This window comes from Thermobia domestica, chromosome 11 (genome assembly GCF_964235325.1).
Source record: "Thermobia domestica chromosome 11, izTheDome1.hap1.1, whole genome shotgun sequence".
Lineage (NCBI taxonomy): Eukaryota > Metazoa > Arthropoda > Insecta > Zygentoma > Lepismatidae > Thermobia > Thermobia domestica.
In genome coordinates this window covers 69,148,624-69,173,538 of record NC_137464.1, presented here as the reverse complement: position 1 = coordinate 69,173,538, position 24,915 = coordinate 69,148,624, and the positions used below count along the sequence as shown (strand labels likewise).

Sequence of the window (24,915 nt, the reverse complement as noted above, 5' to 3'; positions counted from 1 at the left end):
CAAGATACACAAATTCATTCTCATTATCTGAAACAAAGAGGAATTACCACAAGAGTGAAGAGAATCAATCATTGTTCCAGTTCAGAAGAAAAGCAACAAAACAGATTTAATAATTATCGAGACATTTCTGTTCTGTCAACATCCAATAAATCCTCTTAAACATTGTATTAGCAAGATGGACCAGATATTTACCATTCGACTAATACTTAAAAAGAAATGAGAAAATGCAACATCCTGGCACATCAATTATTGACTTTAGACTCTGGTAGGAGGGAAACATTGTACAACATGCTTACAGAATTTGCAATACCTAAAAAGGTATATTAATTAAGATATGCTTAAATGAATCCCAAAGTAAGGTTCAAGTAGAGAGATTCTTGTTCACGAGCTTTCACGTTGAGAATGACCTGAAACAAGGAGATGCGTTGTCATTATTATTTAACTTAGTTCTGGATAACACGATAAGGAAAATCAAAGACAGCAATCAGGTCCTAGATCTGAATTGTATTTGCCAGGTTATGGCGTATGCTGATGATGTAAATTTAATAGGTAATGATAGAATAATAGAAAGGAATGCAGAAATCTTAATCAACGCTTGCAGGGATATAGGCTTAAAAGTAAATGCAGAGAAAACTAAATAAATGGAAGTTTGTCGGGATCATAATACTGCATTTTATGAATGTCTTAAAATACCAAATAATCGACAAAGTGGATACTTTCAAATATCTAGGATCATTATTAACAGACCAAAACCATTATCACTAAAAAATTTGATGTCAACTGAAAGCAGGGAATTCGTGCTATTATTCAGTTAAAAATCTTTTGTTGTCGCTAATTCTGTTGAGGAATTTGTAGCTCAAAATGTAAAACGATAATCATGCCTGTTGTGCTGTATGGTTGCGAAACATGGTCACTGACTCTGAGGGAAAATCGCAGACTGAAAGTATTTGAAAAAAAGTTTCTTAAACCAATATTCGAATTCCAAAGGGAACGGGAATGGGGAAAGGCAGAAACTTCATAAGGAGGAATTGCATAATTTTATACCGTTTACCAAACATTGTTAGGGTCATCAAGTCTAGGAGGCTCAAATGGTCAGCTTATGTAAAAAGGCTTTCGAAGTTATAGCTGGAAATCCAAATAGAAAAATGACCGTTAGGAAGACCGAGGCGCAGATGCGAGGACAAAATTAAAATGGTTCTCGCAGAGATTGAAATATAAAATAGAAACTGGGTTCAGTTTTCAAAGGACAGAAATGAATGGAGAGCTTTTGTAAACGCGGCAATGAGCCTCCTGCGTCCATAGGCGTGCTATGTTACGTTGTTGATACATTTAGCTTCTTTTTATTTGACAGAAATATTATTACAGGAACTAAAAGTTTTTCTCTAGTAAACAGGATTTCGATTCGAGGTTAACTATTTACGTTAATACTAAAACAAATTTGGTGATGATTTTGATAAAAAAATGGCACCCATACTTTTTTCAAAGTCTCTCTCTCTCTATATATATATATATTCCCGCTTGTATGGGCGCCTTTTTAGTAGACTTGTCAACCGCCCTCATTAGCATACCAGCACGGCCCTGTCTCTATGTTCCTTGTTTACTACTTTTTAAATAATATTTCTATTTATTTTATAAAACTTCCATAAATTATTACAAAATAAATACACATATTATTTAAAAAGTAGTAAACAAGGAACATACAGAGCATGATAAGTCATCAATTACCGTTGAGTTCATTTATCTAGTCGCTGCCTTTACCTAGATTTTTGAGTAATTCAAATTCTGGTTACACTGTAATTCCTATAGATGGCAACACTGAAAATACTTGCGGTTCGTATTTTCGGGTATAGAAAAACATTATCTATTATTGTGGTAAGTTACATTTTATTACCTCTTTCCACTTACGAAAAACGGACAAAAGAAAAAATATTAGTTTTTTCAAAAATATTTAGTAGTCTGCCGCCTTATCGAGAGCGCCAATGACTGCTACAGGATCCATCTACACACGAATGACAGCAACACTGAATTTCATAATTTATTGCAGATGATAGTGCCATCTAGTTGCCATCTGTGGCGCCCTCTTCTGGTGTTTTCCATAATATTCCTATATTACATTTGAAGTCCCATCACTTTTGCCCTATTGGCGGACTGCAGCTAATAAAATGGTAATTAACTAACTACGTGATGCTCCTTAAGAATATATAACTCCTTTTGCGCAACTCGAGTCCTGATATCGTACGCTCTGCTTGTAAGAGGGTGTAGGCTTAAGCGTGCCAGCCCCGTCGAGACGCCACTGGTTTACAGTGTGGAATAATGCATATACTTTCAAAGTATGATTAAACAAAATATTCCAATGTTAATAACAGTTCTCACACTTCTGTCTTCCGCACAGACAACTGCTTCTGTTGTTTTATTAAATGCAGTATGATATGAGTATACTCTTTTTCTATAAAGTTAAACTACTTTACACAGTTCTTCTAATATAGGAGTGCATTACTTAATGATTTTTTTCGTTCCATTTCCAGTACAAATTGAAACAATCATTTCAACAATATTGTAATATAACAAACCATGAGTAATACGTGCCTCATTGTCCATGCCAAGGCTGCTATACTTTCTTCGCTGTGCTTCTTCTTGGCGGGATGCTGATCTACTGGAATGCTATGACAACACCTTGAAAACCGGTCTAGAATCTATCCTGAATTGTTCACTCAACAAAAACTCTTGGTTGCAGGCGTCCCTTCCTGTTAACCACGGAGGTCTCGGCATTCGTCGCGCCATGGATCTGGCTATTTCATCCTTCCTGTCTTCATTCTATGGCGCTAAGCCATTAATTGAGACCATTCTCCAACAAGATCTTAGCCTAGTATCGGATTCGGATGTCAACGATAGCATTGCTAAGTGGTCATCTATAGTGGGATCAGATCCACCTGACCTTGATAAGAGAGGACTACAATCCTCTTGGGACGATCCTCTTATAAGTCATCACTTTTCAGCTCTACTTCAGTCATCCGATAACCCAGAAGATAAGGCCAGACTTCTAGCTACATCATCTCCAGAAGCAGGCGCTTGGCTTCATGCTATCCCGTCACCTTCTTTAGGATTACATCTTCCCAATGACAGTTTTCGAATTGCTAGTGCACTGCGTTTGGGAGCAGATGTTTGCGAGCAACACAGATGTCCTGCCTGTAGAAGTGTCGTAGACAAGAAGGGCCTTCATGGACTCTCCTGTGCCAATAGTGCGGGCAGATATTCACGCCACTCCAGCGTCAACGACATTATCATGAGGGCACTAATTTCAGCAGGCGTTCCTTCTATATGTGAACCGTTGGGATGCAGTCGTGCAGACGGCAAGAGGCCAGATGGTATGACCCTAATACCGTGGAAGAAAGGAAAAGCACTTCTATGGGATTTTACTTGTTCCGACACCTTCGCCCCTTCAAATTTACATTCTTCCTCAGCACAAGCTGGCAACGTGGCTGCTCGCCGAGAAACAGAAAAACGCAGGAAGTATAGCAATTTACTCGACAAATATAATTTTGTCGCTATAGCTATTGAATCGGGTGGTTCATGGGGTCTCGAAGGCCTTAACTTTATAAAAGAAGTTGGTCACCGCATTTCTTTATCGTCAGGAGATGCTAGAGCAACCTCTTTTCTACTGCAACGCATCAGCATGGCAGTACAAAGAGGGAACGTTGCATCAGTTTTGGGAACGCTACCCTCTGGTAAGGAACTGGAGGAGATCTTTTGTCTGTAATCTCGGCGAAGTTTGAGGATGCTGTTGCGAGGCTTATGTTATCAAAATTATATTTGAATTTTAAGTACCTTTCCAATATGTATGTTTGTTTCTTTGTTAAAGTCTATTGTTCTTTTTAGCACCGAGGCTACATGTGACGAAAACCTATAGTAAAATATAGAATCCGAACCACTAAAATACAAATATAATGTTGGAAATGTGCAAAAACAAACCATGAGTGAAAACGCATGAACTCGTCAGATGGGTAACACATATTGCGAGCTAATAAATTTCATGTTTGTTTACGTACGTAGGAAAAGAGAAGGTGAACACGAGTACAATCTCGACTAATTGTCAGTATCAGTACTTCGTTCGCCCACCTTTCGATTATTAAAAAAAGGATTAATTTATGGAATATGAAAATAATCGATAAGATCTTTTTATTACGTATTACATTTTGTTTAGTTATATAACTTTTTTTTTTAGAAGAAAAGTGAACAAAGTCACTCCAGTTAATGATAGTGATTATATTGTAATTTAAAGCTTAACAAGAATTTTAGGAACGATCAAACAAATGCATCAAATACTGCGATCTTAGCCAGTATATGATTTTTGGATCAGGGATCACGAAATTTTTGAACGGCCTCTAAATCGAGTTTTCATATTTTTTAAGGAACATCATACTGAGTTAAAACATAGTTTGGGTTTGGCTACACTATGTAGCTCTCCAGATATAGTCAATAAACTAAAAATAAAGATGGAGATTCTTTGTCTCTTGGATGGACGGGCATGTAAAATATCCTTTTATAAAGAGTTTTGCTAGTACGCAGTAGCATTCTGTCTATTGTCCAACGTAATTATGAAATACCTGTGCTATGGTAAATGTGTTGCTGTATATATTAACAGGGTAACTTTTCTCTGAGTGAAAAGAGTTTACTGTCCTCACCACAATTCACAGCTAACTTCCATTTCTCGAGTTGCAACGCTACAAACAAAGAATTTCCCTACTGTGACCCGTCAGTACACGTACAGAGGTTGTTCAGTCTACATTGGCTAATTTCGACTTACCTAAAAATTTAGAAGAATCCATGGCACCAAGTGCTCGATGTGTTTCCCTTGGTTCCTAACAATAGCCCGACAGCATAATTTCTACTGTAATAGGCTTCTCTGAAGAACCGGGAGGGGAATCTTGTCCCATTCCCTTTGCACAGCTTTTCAAAATCCTTCCACAGTGGTCATACTCCGTTTTCCCAAAGCCCGCTTCAGCAATCCAAATCCACAATTGTCCACAGGACTTGCATCTGGAGATTCAACAGGTACCTCATTGAAAGGTATGGCCTGTATACCACTTGCCTCCTCCATCTCCCTGTAAAATGCGAGGGACGATCGCGAGGTATGTGATGAGGCCTTGTCCATGTGAATGCGCACCAGATTGGCGTCATTTCCGTACATTATTGGAATCTCTCACACTTTCGTTCCTTTTGGTAGGCCTCCGTGAGAAGATGGCCGCGAGCTTTCATGACTTTTTCCAGGTTGAGTTGATGGTGTAAGGTCCGGTTCACAGTCCCCAAAGACACGTCAAGACGATTAGCCATACACCTTTGTGTTGGCGGATTTTTTTTTGCATTGCCATTTTGCGAAGTTTCCTCTGCATGATGGAGATGGACTTGGTGCATTCCCGCTTCTTAGGCAACTTCGTTGGTGATCCAAATGGTGGAGCTTCGTTGCCCTTGTACTTTTTAATAACATTATTTTATTCCACTTAAACTGATGTTGCAACCATTCTTCTTGCACTGTTTTCTAATGATAGAAACACTAAAGTGGGCGTCATAAAGAGTAGTCAACATAGCCTTCCCAAAACCGGCTTAGTTTGGGCGGCAATGGTCACAGAGGGGAAACCCACACCCTTGGAAACAAATTTACACAACACTCACAACAATGGTCTTGTTTTGTGCATTATTGTCGTCCGCGCGGAAAAGCAACTCCGTTCCCAGGAAGCCACTGCATAAAACTGCAGGACGTCACGAGCCAGGTCGGGTGAGTCCATTCTGCCCGGGAGGGGGAAGAAACGAAATCGGCCAAACGTACGCTGAACAACCTCTGTACAAATTTGGCAACTACGCATCTCCGCCAACATCCATTTCCTTAGATATAGATTAATATTTAAATAAAATAGGAAACATAACACGAAAAATTGTTAAGCACTATTCCAATTTCATAATGAGATCATTATTTTAAAATATTTTACACTTTCATATAAAGTTTCAAAAACTGAGCACAGATCTATTGAGATCTAACAGCAAATGCCATGTAAATCTAACCAAGTTTTTCTTTCACTTGCTACCCTTCGATATCAGAATATAACCAAATGATATAATCAGTATCTTCTGCTGTAGCTGTATTCAATGCAATATTTATAATGCAATATTTATAATATGTAATGTTTCACTATCCAGTAGTTAAGGGAATGAGCTCAAATGTACTGACTTCCGAGTGATGATTCACTTTAACCTCTTCTCTTCGTGTTAAGAACTGGCATTTCAGTAATTTTACTATAAATATATTTCTAACATGTTCATATTAGGTACTGCATTTCGTCTTCTCATTCCTCATTTCATATTAGAAATGGCTACAGAGTTGTGTCTCACATTTACAGTTTTCCAGAGATATATGAAGTGTCTTCAAACTCACATTACTTTAAGTACCTTTTCGAACAATACTCCGAAAAACAAATGCTAATTCTGTGTCCATTTTTTATATGTATCTCTATAGTGTAGGAAAGGATGCTGGCTTTATTTTAACACAATCCAGCTATACTTTTAATCTTTCGCAGTTATCGTGAATAATACAATACTGGAAACTTTCCTGAACTTCGGTAGAATTGACTTCTTTTGTTAATGGCACAGAAGAAGGAACCTGTTACATGTTATTGCCAAACTACGTAGTGTTGGATTGAAAGTTGAAGAAAAAAAAAATAAAAAGAAACTCATTTGCAACTGAATGCACTGTGACGTCAAACTGTTCAGCTCCCCTTCTGAGCAAACCACACGGAGAAGGAGAGCAGCTGACAGGTTACTTGACGTTGGTAAAAGACAGTGTTGACAGACAAATAAGAACAGCGATAGCGTAGTCGTTGGTTCTCCAGGCATACGACTATTCTTGCATCCATGTCTACGTGACTACATGTCTACACTTGCTTATTCCATTCTCCTTCATCAAACTTTCTCTCTTCCTTTGTTTATTGTATTTCTCTCTGCTTTTTTCACAGCTGATTGCAAAAGCGAGGACCCACGTCACATATCAGGCAGTTGAAAATTACTTTGTAAATGGTTAGGGTTATGGCAAAACTAGCAAAACAAGACACATAAAAACACGGACGCCCAAAGATTATTTTTCCGGTGCGGAGATGTGGCACAGACTAACACACAAGCACAGTCGCGAATACACGAACACACTTTAATGCATGTCATATCATACAAAATCTAAAACAACAAATAGTTACACATATATCCTTATTAACTACACTAAGTAACCTATAGTGCTACATTACATAATATAAATAGATTACATACTGTAGAATGTGAGAGCAAGTTACTATGTTTTGTCATGTATTTCCAGGAACTGAACACTGTTCTAAAATGGTGGCTTCAACTTCCGCCTATTCAAGATTCGCCTAATAACCTAGGGCAATGGAATTTACAGATGTTAACTCAAGAGAAAATGTAGGCGAATCTTGAATTAAAGATTCGCCTTTCAAGATTTGCCTAATTCGAAATTATGTTGGTAGTACTGACAAGAAATGACACAAAAATTTGTAGTTTCTAAATTTAAAAAGAAAATAATTAAAAAATATATATTAAAACAGTATAAATACAATTACACTATATGACGTATTATTATATATTTCACATCGAAATATGAAAATGTTATATCAAGTTACAAAATGTATTACGGAAAACATAAAATGAAGTAACATAAATTCTACGAGAGTTCGCATAAATCATAAAATTAAAATTAAACAAAGCACCAAGAATCAGTATAAGCACGATTACGGTATATGAATAGATAGTATACGCTTGACATCGAGAATCCACATTAGAAATGTTAGTTTTCAATTAAGTGCAAACTTTTTAGTCGAGTGTAGGGGTCTGAACCCGAAAAAAATAGTAAATTAATGAAAGTTGCAGGGCAGCCTTTTTCCATCAAGTATCCAAATATCCACCTTAAGCTTCATTTAATGTGGTTCCCATATCTAATTTGGCCACCGCCGTCTATAGAATAATCATGTTTTCCTTGATTTCTTACCTTGGGTGCAATTCTACTGTCTTTAAACTTATAACGAAATATTTTGTAAACAAAATTTCCTTTCGTTTGATATATAATACATCTCCGTAAGTTAGGTAGATATACGTAAATACAAATGGTAGAGTAGGTTGTGCCGATTAATCTTGTATCTATTTTTCAAGCGTATTTTTCTGATTTTTTAAAACTCTTTCATAAAGAAGGCAGATTTCATCAACCAACCAAAATGTTTAAATACATGAACATTCAGGAGAAAAAAATGGATGACGTGATACTCTTTTTACATGAAATTTTAGGAAGTTACACGACTTTGTCCTTGTTCCAGAAAGTGAAGAAAACTTGTTAGAAACTAGTCGAGAGATAGAGAGTTATGTGCAATAGGTTGTGAGTATAAAGAACAAATCTACTACGAATCCTGAACAACTAGTAAAATTGGGATAACATTTCCAATTACACTCTTATGCATCGCATGATGGTGACGCACCGGATTTCTGTCCATATTTCACATACAGAAACTTATTTCACATTAGTCATCCTTTGGTTTTATGCATAAGAGAAGTGCGAGCAAACAACGTGTGTTGAAAGAATATCATCAGGAGTAAACTTGGCTGGAACAAGATATTGCAGCAATTGATTGGGAGATCAGAGGAGAAAATAAAGAATGAGACCCAATTACTTGTCTGGACATACCATCACCAAACTCTTTTCTGAAGCCGGTGTATCGCAAATATAAAACTTTAATGTATATACTTAGTCTAACTGTTCGTGTTCGAGATTGTTTTACTCAGACATATGCATTAATTGCAGGGAAATCACATTTTCGGAATGAAAAAACAACTGGATGAAAGTGACATGTTGGCCTTATCTTTTATTGTTGAACTACTTACACCTTGGTACTTATACTTTTACTGAACGTTACTTTTATGAATCTTTCGAAGTTCATGTTTTCTTTTTCATTTTAGTTTTTCAGTGTAATAGGTACCTTTCCTGTTCTGAGAGACGCACAATTTATTATATAAAACCTAAATTACAAAAATATAAACACTCTCTTTAAAAATTATTGTTTCAACGGCTTTTTTCATGTGAAGCAGAGGTGGATCAGGTCCAACTTAATCTTATCATTTATGCACCAACAATCCATTACCGCGTCGCTAATGTGCTAGGGATTGGTTAATTGTACTATAAATAATTTCTATTATTTATAACAACTTAATTTTCCTTGAATAACGTTTTCTCTATGGACTCTTTTCCTAATTAAGTTTACAGAAACTTTCGTATAATGCCCCATTATTCTCAAATGTACCATATTTTGCATATATCAATTGAAAGTATGGCATGTTTATGTATTATTTTTAATTTTTTACTTATATAAATATTATTTGTATAAGAAAAAACAAGGAAATCAGAAAAATACACACGAACGAAACACTGGTATAAGATTAAACGATACCTACCTACTCTATCATTTGTAACTTTATATCTACTTGACCTATACAGATGAATTATATATCAAACAATGGAAATACAGTATTATTTACAAAACATCTTAAGTTCAAAGACCGGCTTGTTTTGTTAAAACTTGTACATACTGGACTATTTAATAACAGAGCGAAAATAGTCTCAAAGGAAAATGTGAGGTGCAGAACTACCAACGTATGCGAGCTAAACGAAGTTTTTTTTTTAATCAACTTTCGCCTAATAACAAAATTAACTCTGTGTCATTGCTTTGATTGACGTTTGCATACCTTGGAGGTATTAGGCGAATCTTGAATAGGTGAAACTTGAAGCCCCGTCTAAAACGCAGGGGGATCTATTATCCTTCCTTGCCCCCCGCTGCAGGAGGCCTGCAATATGGATAACAAATAGGCCTTGAAAGTTTTCCGAAAGTCGCCGGCCTAATTTTATTTGCTAGTATCAACTCTAAAAGTTAGGCATCGAATTAGCAAGCCTTCGTATTCTGTGTAACAGAAACTATTTATTGAACCAATCATGTACTACTTTGGCAGAAAATGAACGTACATAAATCTCAATTCTACATTTGTTTTGGTTTTCCGTTCCTTAATTTTATGCCTTAAATTCAAGGGTGTCAATCCCACCGGGGACGTGTCCACCCAATATTCGTAAAACGGTTTCCGTCCTCCCAATATTTCAAGTATCTTAGGTCAACTATGACCCAAAAGAGGATCAACCATGTAACAGTTTGTTACTTTCACAAAACAACGTTAGGCAAAATGGATATGAAAAAAGTAACACAGAAGTTTGTTTCCAATTGTGAGAAAAGGCAGTCAGTTTTTGACCCTGTGAAGGTGAAGGTGGAGTAAACTGAAAAGTAACAAATTGTTTTTGTTTAGATAGCAAGTAGCAAAGGAAGTTTAGCTATATAAAAAAAATCAACTAATTTTCTTAACCATATGTTTTTGAACCTCGTTTTACATTAGTTGTAAGCTTAAGGCCTAAAAACATTTTTTTCAAAACTTATTGTTTCTGAGTAATCACTTCACACTATCTTTTATCATTATTTTCTTTCTAACATACACTTAGTATCATTTAAATTTAACTAAAATTGTAAACCATGGTTGAATTTTACTGTTTTTAATAAACAAGCAATTTTTTAAAAAAGCTAGAATATCAATGGTAAAAATAAAACACATTTTTTAAAGAAAAGTTTTTGTTTCCTTTTAACGTCAAAATGCTTTAAAATGAAATGTGCGAAGACCATTTCTTTTTAATTTTCCGGGGAACAACCCCCGGACCCCCACTTTCCTGGGGGTATTCCATACGCCCTAGGTCTCCCGGTAGTCTGTCCCCACAAAGTTGGTGTGCTGCAGATGTTAATGCTTAAATTATACCATTGGCATGAGTGTAGAACACAAAAGATGTCTTTTCTTACTCTTTACTAACAAATTCTGAACATAATTTTAAAATTTTACTAAAAGCAGTTAATATCTCACTTCTTTTCTCAGGTGAAATACTGGATCACGTTTAATGAGCCGTGGGTGCAATGCTTTTTAGGCTATAATTTAGGCGTTAACGCCCCCGGAGTTGTAGCTCCTGGAATTGGAGAATATCTGTGTGGCCACACAACTCTTCTAGCTCACGCTAAGGCCTATCATATTTATGACAAGGAATTCAGACCAACTCAAGGAGGTAAGGAAAGATTGTTGTAAGAAGATTGTTAATAACTGTTTGAAAGACTCGTAACTTTCTCTATATAAATTTGGTTGAATTTCACATTTTAGTAAAGCAATATTTTCTATTTCGTGTAACGTTGATTCCTGTGACCACGGCATGGGGCGTTCTCAGGTTGCGGATAGAGGGAAAGGCATCTAGATATAGAAATTAGCTGCGAATCTATTGAATAAGCAGTTGCTGGTAGACAACAAAGGGTGGTCCTTCAGCTGGGGAGGTTTTGCATGAGTCTATTAACTGCATCCTGTAGAAAAAGTCACTCGTTCAGAAATATTCACAGAAGCCTCGAACTATGATGGATAACTTGACAAGACCTCAGCAAAGTAAGCAAGAGATTTTGAACATGGAATATAAGAAATTTCTACTGGACAGGCTCCCTAAAATCGATAATAAGTGAGTTAAAAATATAACTTTCATGGTGAAACAACGGTATGTCACATTTTCTAACTTGAAAGTAAACTGGAGAAGGTACAACATTTCCATTCAATTCAATGCAATGATGCCTACCAAGAAAGCTTCCCCTCTGCATGTATACGTATTTCCGCCATCTGTAGGTATATTTCCGAAATTAAACAACCTACATACTATTCTATGATTCAATTCCAACCAATTCCACCTAACAACACAATTTCAGCGGAAGTGGTGCTTACCATGTTCGCCTGAGCCGCTCAAATATAGGATGGACCTGGTAGAGTTCAGAAAGTTAGATGCAAAGAAAAGAGAGCGGTGCAGATAGGTAATTTTATATCCGTTTGAATGGGAAATGAAAGAAAAGCACTGAAAAGGAACAGGGCTTTTCGTTCACAAACGAATAATGTCAGCCATTAAACGTGTTGAATTTGTTAATGGTCAACTCTCTTTTATAATCCTCAGGATCGGTGATGCGATATTATTGTTCTAAATATACATACCCCAACAGAAGATAAGGATGGGGATATAAAGGACAATTTTTACAAAGAAGTAGAAAGTGTACTTTACCCATTCCAGCAATCCTATGAAAATTCTATTAGGGGATTACAGTGCGAAGGTAGGACGAAAGGATATTTTCAAACAGATTACAAGGAACGAAAGTCTGCACAAAGAATGTAATGATAACGGCGTTAGACTAGTGAACTCTGCAGCTTCTGAAAACCTTATCGTCAAGACTACAAAATTTTCATATCGTGACATTCATAAATACACTTGGAGCTTATCACATGAAAAAAATACATGATCAAATTGATCATGTTTTAGTAGGTAAAAAAAGATATAACATAATTGAAATTCGGTCGTTTAGAAGAGCTGACTGTGACACTGACCACTCACTATTTGGTAGCAGCTATTATAAAAAAAAAAAAAAAAAAAAAAAAAAGAGAGAGAGAGAGAGATTATCGTCCATAAAATGGAAAACATTAGCATTTGGAAACGAAGTTTAATTTAAAGAAATCAGAGGAGGCTCAGGAAAGAAGGGCATATTAAATTAAAGTGTCAAATAGATTCTCGGTTTAGAAAATTCTTAATGCAGTAGTGTTGAGGATACTTGGATTAAAACTAGGGATACCATAAATATTTAAGCAAGAAAAAATAGGCCGTTTCGAAATACGTAGTAACAAAACATAATTTGGCCAGGAATGCACTAAACTAGCAGTGAAGAAGAACAGGCAAAATTGCATTGGCTACAAAATCCGAACGATGGAACTGCACACAATTTCGTTGATACTGGGCAGAAAACTTCAAAAACTTTTAGAACAAAGATATGTGATTTTTAAAAGCTAAAATTGTTGAACTTGAAGAAAATTTTAAAAACTTAAATATTAGGGACATGTATAATCGCATCAACGAATTTAGGAAAGGTATCTACCTCGCGCTTATATATGAAAGAAAGTGGACGGGCAATTTTCACCGATACGGATACTATTTTGAATAGATGGAAAGATTTCTTGTCAGTTTGCTCAACACACAGCTAAAAACCAATGTATGTGAGGAAAGTGAAACGTATACGTCAGAACTGCATATTCAAAACAATATCCAAACAGAATTAGAAACTGCTATAACAAAATTAAAGAAACACAAATTTCCGGCTGTAGATGAAATTCTGGCTGAAATCATTTTAACTGGAGATAGTGGCGTAACTAAAGGCTTGGGGGCCCTCCCGCAGACAGCGTGGAGCGGGGCTGCTTTTCTACGTCCCACTTCACGATTTGGGGGCCCCATGATGGCTTGAGGCCCCCAGGAATGCGGAGTCTGGGGGACACTTATTTACGCCCCTGGCTGGAGATGATAACCTGTAAAAAGAGATTCAAGAATTAATTTTACTCATCTTGAACAAGGAGGAATTATCAGAAGAGCAGAAAGAATCATTCATTATCTCAATTCATGAGAAATGCGACGAAACATTGTAATAATATTATCAATTGATCTACACTAAACTAGCAGAGAAGAAGAATAGGCAAAATACAACATCCTGTCAACAATACAACATCCTGTCCTGTACAAAATAATTACAACATTTTGTTAACATCCTATTCTCTCAAAATACTGTTAGCAAGATTGATCTCATACATAAATAAAATTATTGGAGATTATCACTATGGATTTAGGCGAAATCGATCACCTATCGACCAGTTACCGTATCGTTCCGAATATAGGTCGACTTTTGTTTCTAGGGCCTCTTTTCAGAGAAAAAAATATATACCCGAATATAAGTCGATTTTTTTATTTCTGTAATAACTTTTATTGAGAAAATACAGAACGTTTTATAAATTTTATTAAACCTCAATATACTCTATTATGTATGCATGCGTACTATAGGTAGCGTTAGTAGTGTGTTTAGCGTAATTCAATCACATCACTGTCATTTTTTTTTTTTTTTTTTTTTTTTTGCCTTTTTAAAAGACTTCCTTTAATGTTTGACTCACTTCCAGTTGATCCCCCGCTATAGTCTTCTCTTCATTATCGCGTGAAGTCTCATTGTCTGCCTCTCCACTGTCACTTGATCTCTCACTATCTTTTTCGTCCTCACTTGAAATGGTATGACTGCTCATCACTTGCATCGTCCCACAACACATCATCTTCCGACTCGTCTAGGCTGTTAGATACACAACACTACTTGAATCCCTTGATGATGCTTTCGCTGGATACACTTCTCCGTGAAGCGATAACCCACTGTAAAAGAAGTGATACCGTCGGTTTCTTTATGTTTCCTGTTGAAGTTAGGGGACAATTTCCCTCAAGAAGCCAATTCGTGTAGAAGGATCGAAGTTTGTCTTTAAACGGCTTGTTTACAACAACATCAAGAACTTGAAGTTGTGATGCCATTCCTCCTGGAATAATGACCAAATCAGTATTCATATTCTCGAGCTTCCTCTTGACACCATCAGTGACATGCCCACGGAAAGCATCGAACACCAGCATCCCTCGCTGTTTCAGCAAAGCTCCTCGACGTCGATTCCAAACGACCTCCAGCCAATCCTTCATCAGTTCCTCCGTCATCCATCCCTTGTCCTGAGCACGCACAATAACACCGTCCGGCAACTTTTCCTTCGGTAAATTCATTGTAATACGCATCTTTTCACTTCCAGTTGTTCTAGCCAGAACAGACTTTGCTCCTTTAGCATTAACAGTCACCTTAGTCGGCATACCGAAGTAAACTGCAGTTTCATCTGCATTTCCAATCTGTTCCAAAGGGTAATTGTGAGTTTTTCTCAAGTTTATCACATAACGTTGATACTTAAGTAACTTTTTACCGAAATAATTGGGAAGTCATTGTGCCAACATTGTCCGTCTTCGCAGAGAGAGACCGTTTCTTCTCATCTTCCTAATACAGTATGCTAAACTCGCCTTGAAATATTGGGTGTTGGCTGCACGTGCAAGTTCCAAAGCTTTAAGGAGAATAACTTCACATGTAACAGGAAAACCCTGATCACGATTTTCTGTAATAAACGCCACAATCTGTTCTTCCAGGTTCTTAAATTTGCAAGACTTCGGGGCTCGAAAAGCCTTCCTTGTAGCAGAAGGGTTCCTCAGTTGCTGTGCAATTTTCTTCCAGTCCCTCACACCCCAAAACGTATGAGCGTTTCACAATTTTGTTGTGTCGTTCTGCATATTTCACCACCCTAAGCTTGAAATTTGCATCGTAAGATCTTCACTTTTGCTGGTTCAACTGTTTTTGTTGGGTACCCCTTATTTCCACTTTATCAAGTTTTGTGATATCCATTTCTAATGTTACTGGAGATTTACACGCCACTTTTTTGATAAAGCACACATTCATGGACTATAAATCAGATTACAGAAAGACATCAGCAAGAATGATGGCAAAACACTCTGTCTTTCTATAAAGAAATATATTTACGACAAAAATAATCTAACAATGACTTAAAACAATAAAGGAGGAAAACAGAATTCAGATGCATATATCTCTGCTAAGGGAAGGTTCCTACAACGTGAAATAATTTCGAGTTCCATAAGAGCCATCTACAAACATCTGCAGAGAATGCAAATTTTGCTATTTTTCGCATTTTCTTGAATATAAGTCGATCTGAACATACCACAAGTCTTCACCGAGTATAAGTCTACTTCGCATATAGGTTGACCTTAATTTTTAAGCAAGATTCTTGAGGAAAAAAGGTCGACTTATATTCGGAACAATACGGTATTTACTATTCGTCAATTACTCGAAAAGAAATTGGAATATAGTATTACGGTACATCAATTATTGATTTCAGAAATGCCTACAAATCTGTTAGGAGGGGAACATTGTATATCTTTTCTTCTGAAAAAGCTAGTTAGATTAATTAAGATGTTTTTAAACGGATCCCGAAGTAAAGTCCGAGTAGGAAAACACTTGTCCACGAGCTTTCGCGTCGAGAATGACCTGAAAGGAGTAGATGCATTGTCTCTATTCAATCTTGTTCTAGAGTATGTTATAAGGAAAATAATACTCTAGGAGACTGTGGCGTAGCCATATTTACTTCACTATAGCGCAAAATGAACTGAAGTGATAACACAGACATCTTTCACGAGCGAAGGCAATGATGCCATCCATCGAGTTTCCAGCTCAGAAAGCCTTACAGCTAGCCTACGGATGATTAGAACAAGAGTGCGCATACTTATTGACTTATCCTCGTATATCATATACTGTGGGACTCCCACTGCTGAAAATAACATGAACAACTGTATGCAAGGTCTTTCTTTCAGGGAATTTGGAGCTAATTATGAATTGTGTTCACCGAATGCTCTACCAACAAGCACAACTGTATCTTTCCGTAGACAAGATGAAATGATGCTGAGATTGCTTAGACAAGGCTATCATCAGCTAAGGCAACTTCAGTGGATAGAGGTTTCTTTCTTAGAAAGATTTGCGAGACGGTGAAATATTTGTGTACATATTACCTGCAGCAATGAACGCTGAAAAAAATTTAATCGTAGAACTCCACATCTATTGAACTATATTTCACAATTTCTCAACTGAATATGCCGTAACTTTCTCAGCATATTTTGCTAGTTTCTTAGAAACATTAATTTAGCCTGTTCTCTTTATCACAATGGCAGACCTACTAAACGTATCACACGATGTATTCAGAATTGAAAGCTAACATCTTTCTTTCACCTGTTGAAATATCAGCAAGAAGGAGAACCACGCACTTTAGACGGGACAAACAATCAAATGCTTGTGATACGAAGGAAAGAAGTGGAAAACTGAGTATCTCTTCGCAATAGCTTGTGTTTTACATCGCTAGCATTTTTCAGTATTCAAGTTTTAAAGATATTCTTGTCTTCATAAATATTGTAACTGTAGAAGATTAAACAACCCTTCTCATTTGTAGGTATATAGTATACATATTCACTTTCTTCTTTCTTTAGTACAGTGAAACCTGTGTATGTTGGCCACCATCGGTTCCATCGAAAAGTGGCCAACTTACAGAAAATAAGTGTGATTTGTGTATTTTTAGAATAGTATTTCTAGTATTACTTGATTGTAAAATTTTAATAAGCAGTGGCACGACAGCTACTTATAAATAATGTATATAGAGTAATCATAAAAATATACAGTACTAGAAAATATTACTAATGTATGCAAGAGTGCCGATTTCTCTGTAAATTTGGGGGGGGGGCATTCAGATGCAGAAGGTATATATACGAAGATTTTAAGACAAATTGCACTCAAATTATACCAAATACTGTATACTCATAAATACAATAGGAGCCACATGAGCTTTGGTGGGCCCGGGCCCCCTCGGTCCCTCCAGGATCGACGCTCTTGATAGTATGTTTAATATATATGCATACCTTCCTCTTCCTGAAAACTAGTCTGGTACATTGGATTATTCGGATTGAAAACACAAAAACACAAACAACCATGAAATAGAAGTGTATGTACGCAGTTTATTGAAATTGATATTATAGCACACTGAGTTATTCAGATTGAAAACAAGAAAAGCTAAGTTATAAATTGAGAAATTCATATGAAATTTATATGACTTCTTTTCAGTTGTTACTGAATGGTGGTTCATTCTAGACATATTTGCTTTATTCTTTTTGGCAGATACGCACATTCTAATATTATAGTTAACTACCTCTTGTTAATGAGTTAAAAGTGTTTCCCTCGGAGCAAAAGATGTTTTGAGAAAATCTTGAGGGAATTCATATCTCAAAACCTCCGCTACCTTTCGATATGCAGTCAGGTGTCAATAAATGACAATTGAGCTTTAAGCTTGAGAACTTCCCGGAATTACTAAAGCTTCCCACTGATGAAAGGAGCCGATAATAGCTAATGGTTTTACCAAAACAGACAGGGTAAACAAATAGTACAACCATTTCATGAATTTCTGTACGTGCTTTTTCTTATTCTCATCTTCCTTCACCACCCTTTTATGAGGGTAGTGTTCTGGCCATTGACCTTCAAGAACAAATCGTGCGAATCTATGCTTCTTTGTGTCCAGTCACAAATACAGAACATCTGCCTCTCATATGGGAATTCGAAAGAGTTAAGAAAAATAAAAGAAACTGTATTTTGCGTGGCCAAGATACGCAGGTAAATTTATCATTATCATCATAGGGTAAACATTGCTTCAGTGTGGCCAACTTCCAAGATAGACAGGTGGCCAACTTATAGAGTAGTAAGTAACGAATGTCTTATGGGAAAATGCAGGTTCAAGACGAACTAGGCCAAGATAAGCAGGTGGCCAACTTAGAGAGGTGGCCAAGTTGACAGGTTTCACTGTACTTAATTTCATCTTAGTAACATGTAAATAGTAGAAATACATTTCTTTTATTGTAACACAACTCTTCTTCTCATTTCATACTTCAATAAACTTCTGTTGTATAAAGCACACAAAACTGACTTCCGGTAATAACATTAAATCTGAAGACATTCATATTTAGTACGTAGTTTTCTCGAAATGCCTTATTCTATGAGACATGGGCCAAACTGGCGATTATTAGATTCTTCTTTATGATAGCTGAAATATTGGCATAATTTTCTTTATTATTGTTGTTGTTTTACGAGAGAATTGCCGCTTACTGAAGTTCTTAATCTGTTTTACATAAACTACTAGCCGTAGAGATGAGGTGACAAGTAACCGTTTTCAAACAGCGTGTTTCTTGGAAATTCTGTAAAGTAAAAGTGAATGAAATGATAATCAATTGGGCAGTTGGTAAGAAGAAAAACAGTTACACGTTATGACAAATCATTACCACAAATAGCTGACAAAGGATTCATGTAAATCTCCTTGTATACGTGGTTTAAACACTCAAAAAGCAAGAGCTTGCGAGTTTCAAGTGTTTAATCGTTACAAGCAACTAAAGAATACCTCACTTTAGTCATAGGATGATGATTCATTGAGTGACCTGAAAGTCTTGGGGAGAATATTAAGTAGATAATATCCAGTATACAATAAAATGGATTTTTCAGTATGACTCAGTATTACGGTGCTCTTTTCTGTTAAAAGAAAAGGCTGGATGCTAGTAGTAGATCACATGTTGTGGGCACTGTTGTGAACAAATACCAACAAATTGGTTGTACAAGAATTTGCAATTACAAAATTGAAACGGCAACACTGTTCTCAATTTGTGGAGGATTTTCTCGCATTCTCGCCGTCGTGTTCTGCATCACTTTGACATCTATTGCTTTGTTCTTAATGCAGGATACACACTTCAACATTCTGATTTAGCCTCCTAGTCAAATTCGTAAACCATATCAGCTAACTTACTCCAAAAGTCTTCAATAGGCCTTGCTTGAGTATTAGGAGGATTGACCTCCTTTGAAATAACGAGCCTATGATATGGTTCGTCATCCAATCGAGTGTTCTGTCACCACGGTAGTTGTCCTTGATAAATAGAACTAATTTATCCACACAATTGTTTATGCATGCTTTGACAGTGATGCTAGGCCATCAAAAGATCCAATTTAAACACACTAAGCGAAATTTTTATCCAGACGAGGACGCGTTTGGGAATTTTTTCTTTGGGTTTGAATCTGATATCACCTGACACCAACGCAGCACTAGCGATATATAATCCGAAATTTCCTGGTACGTCCATCATGTCTTGTAAATCAAAAGTATTTCTTGTGTTACCTAATGACGGCTGTTTCACTATTCATAAGCTTCTGTGGCACATTTTAGGCACCTGTTCAAGTCATTTGTTTCTGTGCATAAGTGTTGTTAGTCGCCTACGGCATTGGAAACACAGCCGTATACAGTCAGATTGTACCGTATACAGTCTTGGTAACTCCAAACTTACGTGCCAAACTTCTCTGGGTAACTCTAACCTTGTTCTCGCTGGCTTTCTTTAGTTCTTATAACCATTTCTTACCCAACTAGTTCGTTCGGTCTTCGCGGGCTTGTCATCTACAGGTAAACTTTCTTCATAGTGGTTGATGATTGAATAAATGCTTCTATTTGAATAATTTTCCTTCTAAAAATGTCCATCTTTTTCATAAATCCAAGAAGGTCATATACTCTTTCAGACATAATTAGCTAATATTTGTTACAGGTTCTACACCATTGAACTTTATATTAAGATACGTTTCTTTTCGTTACTAAACCACAACGCCATCTATTACTCTGACTCATATATGCTTATCTTGAAAGCTGTGGAGAAAGTTTTTACTCATTTTTAAGTGTGGTGTACAGGCCTATGGTTCCTGAGTTATTGATCATGAAAGTTGGGATTGGTTTTAGTGAAAGGATCGTATTATACGCAGTATGCTATTCACAACACTAATCTTATTTTAACCTAATTCAGCACAGTAGTAATTAGATCTATATAGTTTAGTACATACATGAAATGTTATGTGTACTAAGCTTCTATTGGTTGTCAAGTTATTGGCGATCAGATTTGGGTCTAGAAATAGTGAAATAAAGAAATAATACTAAATGGCGATAGATAAAGTGTATCCGATCTTGACAAAAGTTGGCATGGTGCTAGACATTTAAGAGATTTTTACACATTTGACCATAGTGTGAAAAGTAATGGTAAACATATTTTTAATTTCCGAGTTTTGGCCACCGAAGATCGGTTTCAACTCACTGAAATCAAGAAATCTCCAAAACCTAAACAGATTTAGAACCTTGTCTGATCTCGACCAAAATTGAGATGATAATACAACTTTACAAGTTTAGTACTCAAAAAATATTATAGTGTGCAGAACTTTCATTCTTGAATTATTAGATATCAAAATTGAGTTCAAGCTCCAAAGTTTAAAAGCCAATAACTGAAGAAATATAAATCCACACACCAAGTATTAAGATTTTTCAAGTATCCCAACATGTCAAATTTAATAAAGTGTAGAGTTTTAGGCCCCGAATTATATTATTCATTAAATTTCGGGTTTATACCTAAGAAACTTGTTATGGGAAGAAAGTATATTGTATATTTATAAACAAGATTTGCTAAATGTGAATTAAGAACTTTTTTCACTATAGCGAAGTTTACTTGCTCCCTATAAAAAATCCTCTTAAAAGGTCGTAAGCTAGATAATAACCTTATTTAGGAAACACGTTTCATGTGCGAAATTCCTTAGAGTTAGTTCATTTCAAAGAAACTAAACAAATAAACATATTTTGAAACATCATTGGATACAGTGACTTCTTAAGTACAGTGAAGCAAAATTTTCGTTCCTTTTGTAATCTTATATATAAAAGAGAACGTACAAATCCTTTGTTCCCTCATCACGCTAATACGGCTGAACCAATTTCTTTCATTTTTGGGGGGTTATTAGGATTTGGACCCTAGATGGTTTTTATCATATCACTTTAATTTTTAATTACCAGTGTCTTGAGATAATTGACCATTCAAGTGTCCATAACGTACAAATCCTTTGTTAGTTCATCATAGGTATAAAAATAAACGTATTTATATGCAACCCGCATGACCGTGTCACTCGGCGGGTTAACATAAATGACAGGCGATATAATGTTAACATTAGTGCAATCTACTATGGTTTTTATCATATCACTTGAAAGCGAAAAAGTAAAAATTATCTAAGTAACAACGTTTATTGCGTTCCGGGGTGACCGCAGCGAAGCGGGGCGGGTTAACATAAATGACAGGCGATATAATGTTAACATTTACTGCAATCTTCTATGGTTTTTATCATATCACTTGAAAGCGAAAAAGTAAAAATTATCTAAGTAACAAAGTTTATTGCGTTCCGGGGTGACCGCAGCGAAGCGGGGTGAACGCTGCTAGTTACTTAATAAGTAATACACATTACTTCTCTTGAGGTGAAAATTCTCTTCAACAACTTGAATTTTCCTGTGAGCACAATGTAGTGGAAATCCGAAGGAAAATGTGCAGAAGATTGATCGTTTTATGATCAGCCTATTTTCAAATTAAACTTACTTTATGAAAAGTCGTGTCACTAATACCAGTTTTATTCTATCAGTTCACTAGCATTCTGAACTATAGTTCGATATCGCAATTTTCACTGTAACAAGCTACTTTGGAACACAGACATACGAATTCTATCCTTCACTCTGCAGGTTTTCCATGGTTCGGTAAGGACGATGTAATAGATGTTGCTACAACAATCAATCTATTGGGCTTGCGTCAGAGCCTTTCATAGAAATGTCATGAAAGAGAATAGCCCGGATTCTCTTTACCTGTTTTATGCCATGATAAAACTGGAGAGCATGAATGGAAAGCTTTGTCCATGTTGATCCTCACCTGGTTCTTATTAGGTCCGTACAAACAAGAAGTAGATTGGAGTATGGTAGCTGACGGCAAGTAGGCAGCATTACCTTCACGTTGTTGTACACAGGTACACTCATGTCCAAAAATGATTGTCGCATATCTATAACTATCTTCTTGTAAATAAATAATTTGATAATGATTTTACAGGGCACTTTTAATACCGATACTAAGTGTATAATCGGGAAATGTATATTTGTGGTAAATTTCATAGGAAAAGAAGTATAAATACGAAAATTAGAATGAGTAAAATAAAGTGTTGCTATATGAACAAGAGAGTATTATTTTCGTTTATAGTTCTTATTTACTGCTCTTTTGACATGAAATTTGCCACATACATGTCTTTGCCGATTATACTCATACTAACATTATAAGAAATACCGGGCGAAATCGTTATCAAATTATATTTCTACAATAACATATTTATAGACATGCGACAATAATTTTGAACATGAGTGTACATTGAACTTTCTCTCGTAGTAATGGTAGCAATATCATGATTTCCTGCATAAAACGTTTCATGTACTGGCAGTAAAGCTCTCCATGTCTCTTACCAGAGTTATCACGGTATGTTATTATTACGCATGAGATATTCAATGTAAGAACCGTCTTTCAATTTGACCCTTTCGCCTGCCTTTCGTATAGTTTGCGTCATTTGCTCTTATTTTCAGCAAATATATTCACTTAGTTTATATTCACTCAGCGTGGAAGAAAATATAAATGTATTGTCTTATCCGCATAAACATTTCTATATTGCTTTCCTTATTATTAATGTTCAGAGCCTGGCATATTGTATTTGTATTAATTGTAAAGTCCATTTTGTTTAAGTCCAGTTATTTAATAGATACTAAATTCGAATTATGTTGATAATTTCTAAACATCCTCAAGCTTGCAAGATACTTATGAATGAGAATATTAGAAATGGGAGAACATAAATATATGGCTGTGATTTCTAAATACTTGTTTCTTTCATTCAGGTCAAATTGGTATTACTCTTGATTCTGGATGGCATGAACCCAAAACAAATTCATCAAAAGATATCGAAGCTGCCGAATATGCTTTACAGTTCAGGGTAGGTATTAAACTGTAATGTAAGGATTCTATAATTATGTTGTAAATCACCACAGTGTAGCAGGGATGTTAGAATTTCTAGTTGCTCGTAAATTAGATCGTTGTGTTAATGGAGGCTCCCACATTAAAGAATGTTGTAGTCTCTTCTTTCTATTAGACGTACATGGATGGCAGCCTACAATTCCTTGTAATGTCAACCTGATGACGCGTTATTCAATAAACAGCGTATATATGTATATATATCGACCCAGAAGGCAGAAAGATGCTAAGCGACACTTTCCTTGATTTCCAACTAAGTGCATATCCTGACTACCCATTTCATGTTTAATGATGTGCAGAAAGGAGACAATATGAAAGATCTACAGTGAAAACTGAATTCTAGAAGAAAGAAAGAATTGGAATTAATTGGTTTTTATGTTCTCCTGATAAATTTGCATTTTGGCGCTTAGTACCTTTCTGTTTTCTGGAGGCGGTATATATATACAGGTTGTTTCAAAACAATACCAATAACGTTTGGGATGTGATTTCTGACACCAAGATAGCACAAAAGTACAGACCAACCTTGGTGCACAAAAGCTTCCTTTCTGAGTTATAGGCTGCCAAAAACATGAAAAAAAAATGAACTTCAAAGGCCGATAGCTCCAAAACTATGGAACCTACCGTAGTCGGGTCAAGACTTCACTTAAGAACTAGTATGTGCCCTATCCAAATGTCCAAGTTTCAGAAACCTGTGGATCTACGGATTTTTAAAGTTCATTTTATCGTGTTTTCGCCAGTCTATAACTCCGAAGAAAAGCATTTGTCTATACTTTTGTTGGTCTATACTTTTTGTCTTATCTGGTGTCGGGAATCATCTCCCAAACGCTGTCGTGTTGTTTTGAAAAACCCTGTATATTGAAGACCAATTCAATTATTCTTCTGACAGTCTCCTGATCAATTTACGCATTCATCACTTATCCTTATGTTATTTATACCTTTATTCACTTTCCATATTTATTTCTATATTATTAAATCATATTTATTCCATTATATTCCACAGAGGCCTGTTTTAATAAGAAACACTAGAATCATCTCCTCAATAATATACATATAGGCATCATCCAACAATTTTATCGATTACTCTGCTTCATGAAACTGCACATTGTATTATCTGATAGATTAATTTTACCCAAAGTATAAACTACAATTTGTATAGCTTCGATATTCGATTCAAGGCTTACGTATTTCTAAACACACATCTTTCCAAATACACATATTCCCAACTAATTAACAAAATGTTTCTTTCAGCATACATACATGTATTATACCAATTTGTTTATCAATTTCGATTCGAAAAAAAAATGTAATTTCTTTTAGATTTAGCAATTTCTAAATCATGAGATGCGGACCGGTATTCTTTAAAACATCCTCAGGAGGACTCACTCAAGGAAGTAAAGCTCACGGAA

The 24,915-nt window shown here is 36.0% G+C and overlaps 1 protein-coding gene across 1 annotated transcript in view; it reads left to right on the top strand.

Moving 5' to 3' along the window:
* Window positions 1–24,915, top strand: part of LOC145664155 (myrosinase 1-like) — an 80,871-nt gene that overhangs the window by 37,244 nt on the left and 18,712 nt on the right. Inside the window, exons 5-6 of the mRNA XM_081730557.1 lie at window positions 11,002–11,185; window positions 23,377–23,471. Coding sequence (XP_081586683.1) covers window positions 11,002–11,185; window positions 23,377–23,471 — 279 coding nt within the window. The remainder of the gene's footprint in view (window positions 1–11,001; window positions 11,186–23,376; window positions 23,472–24,915) is intronic.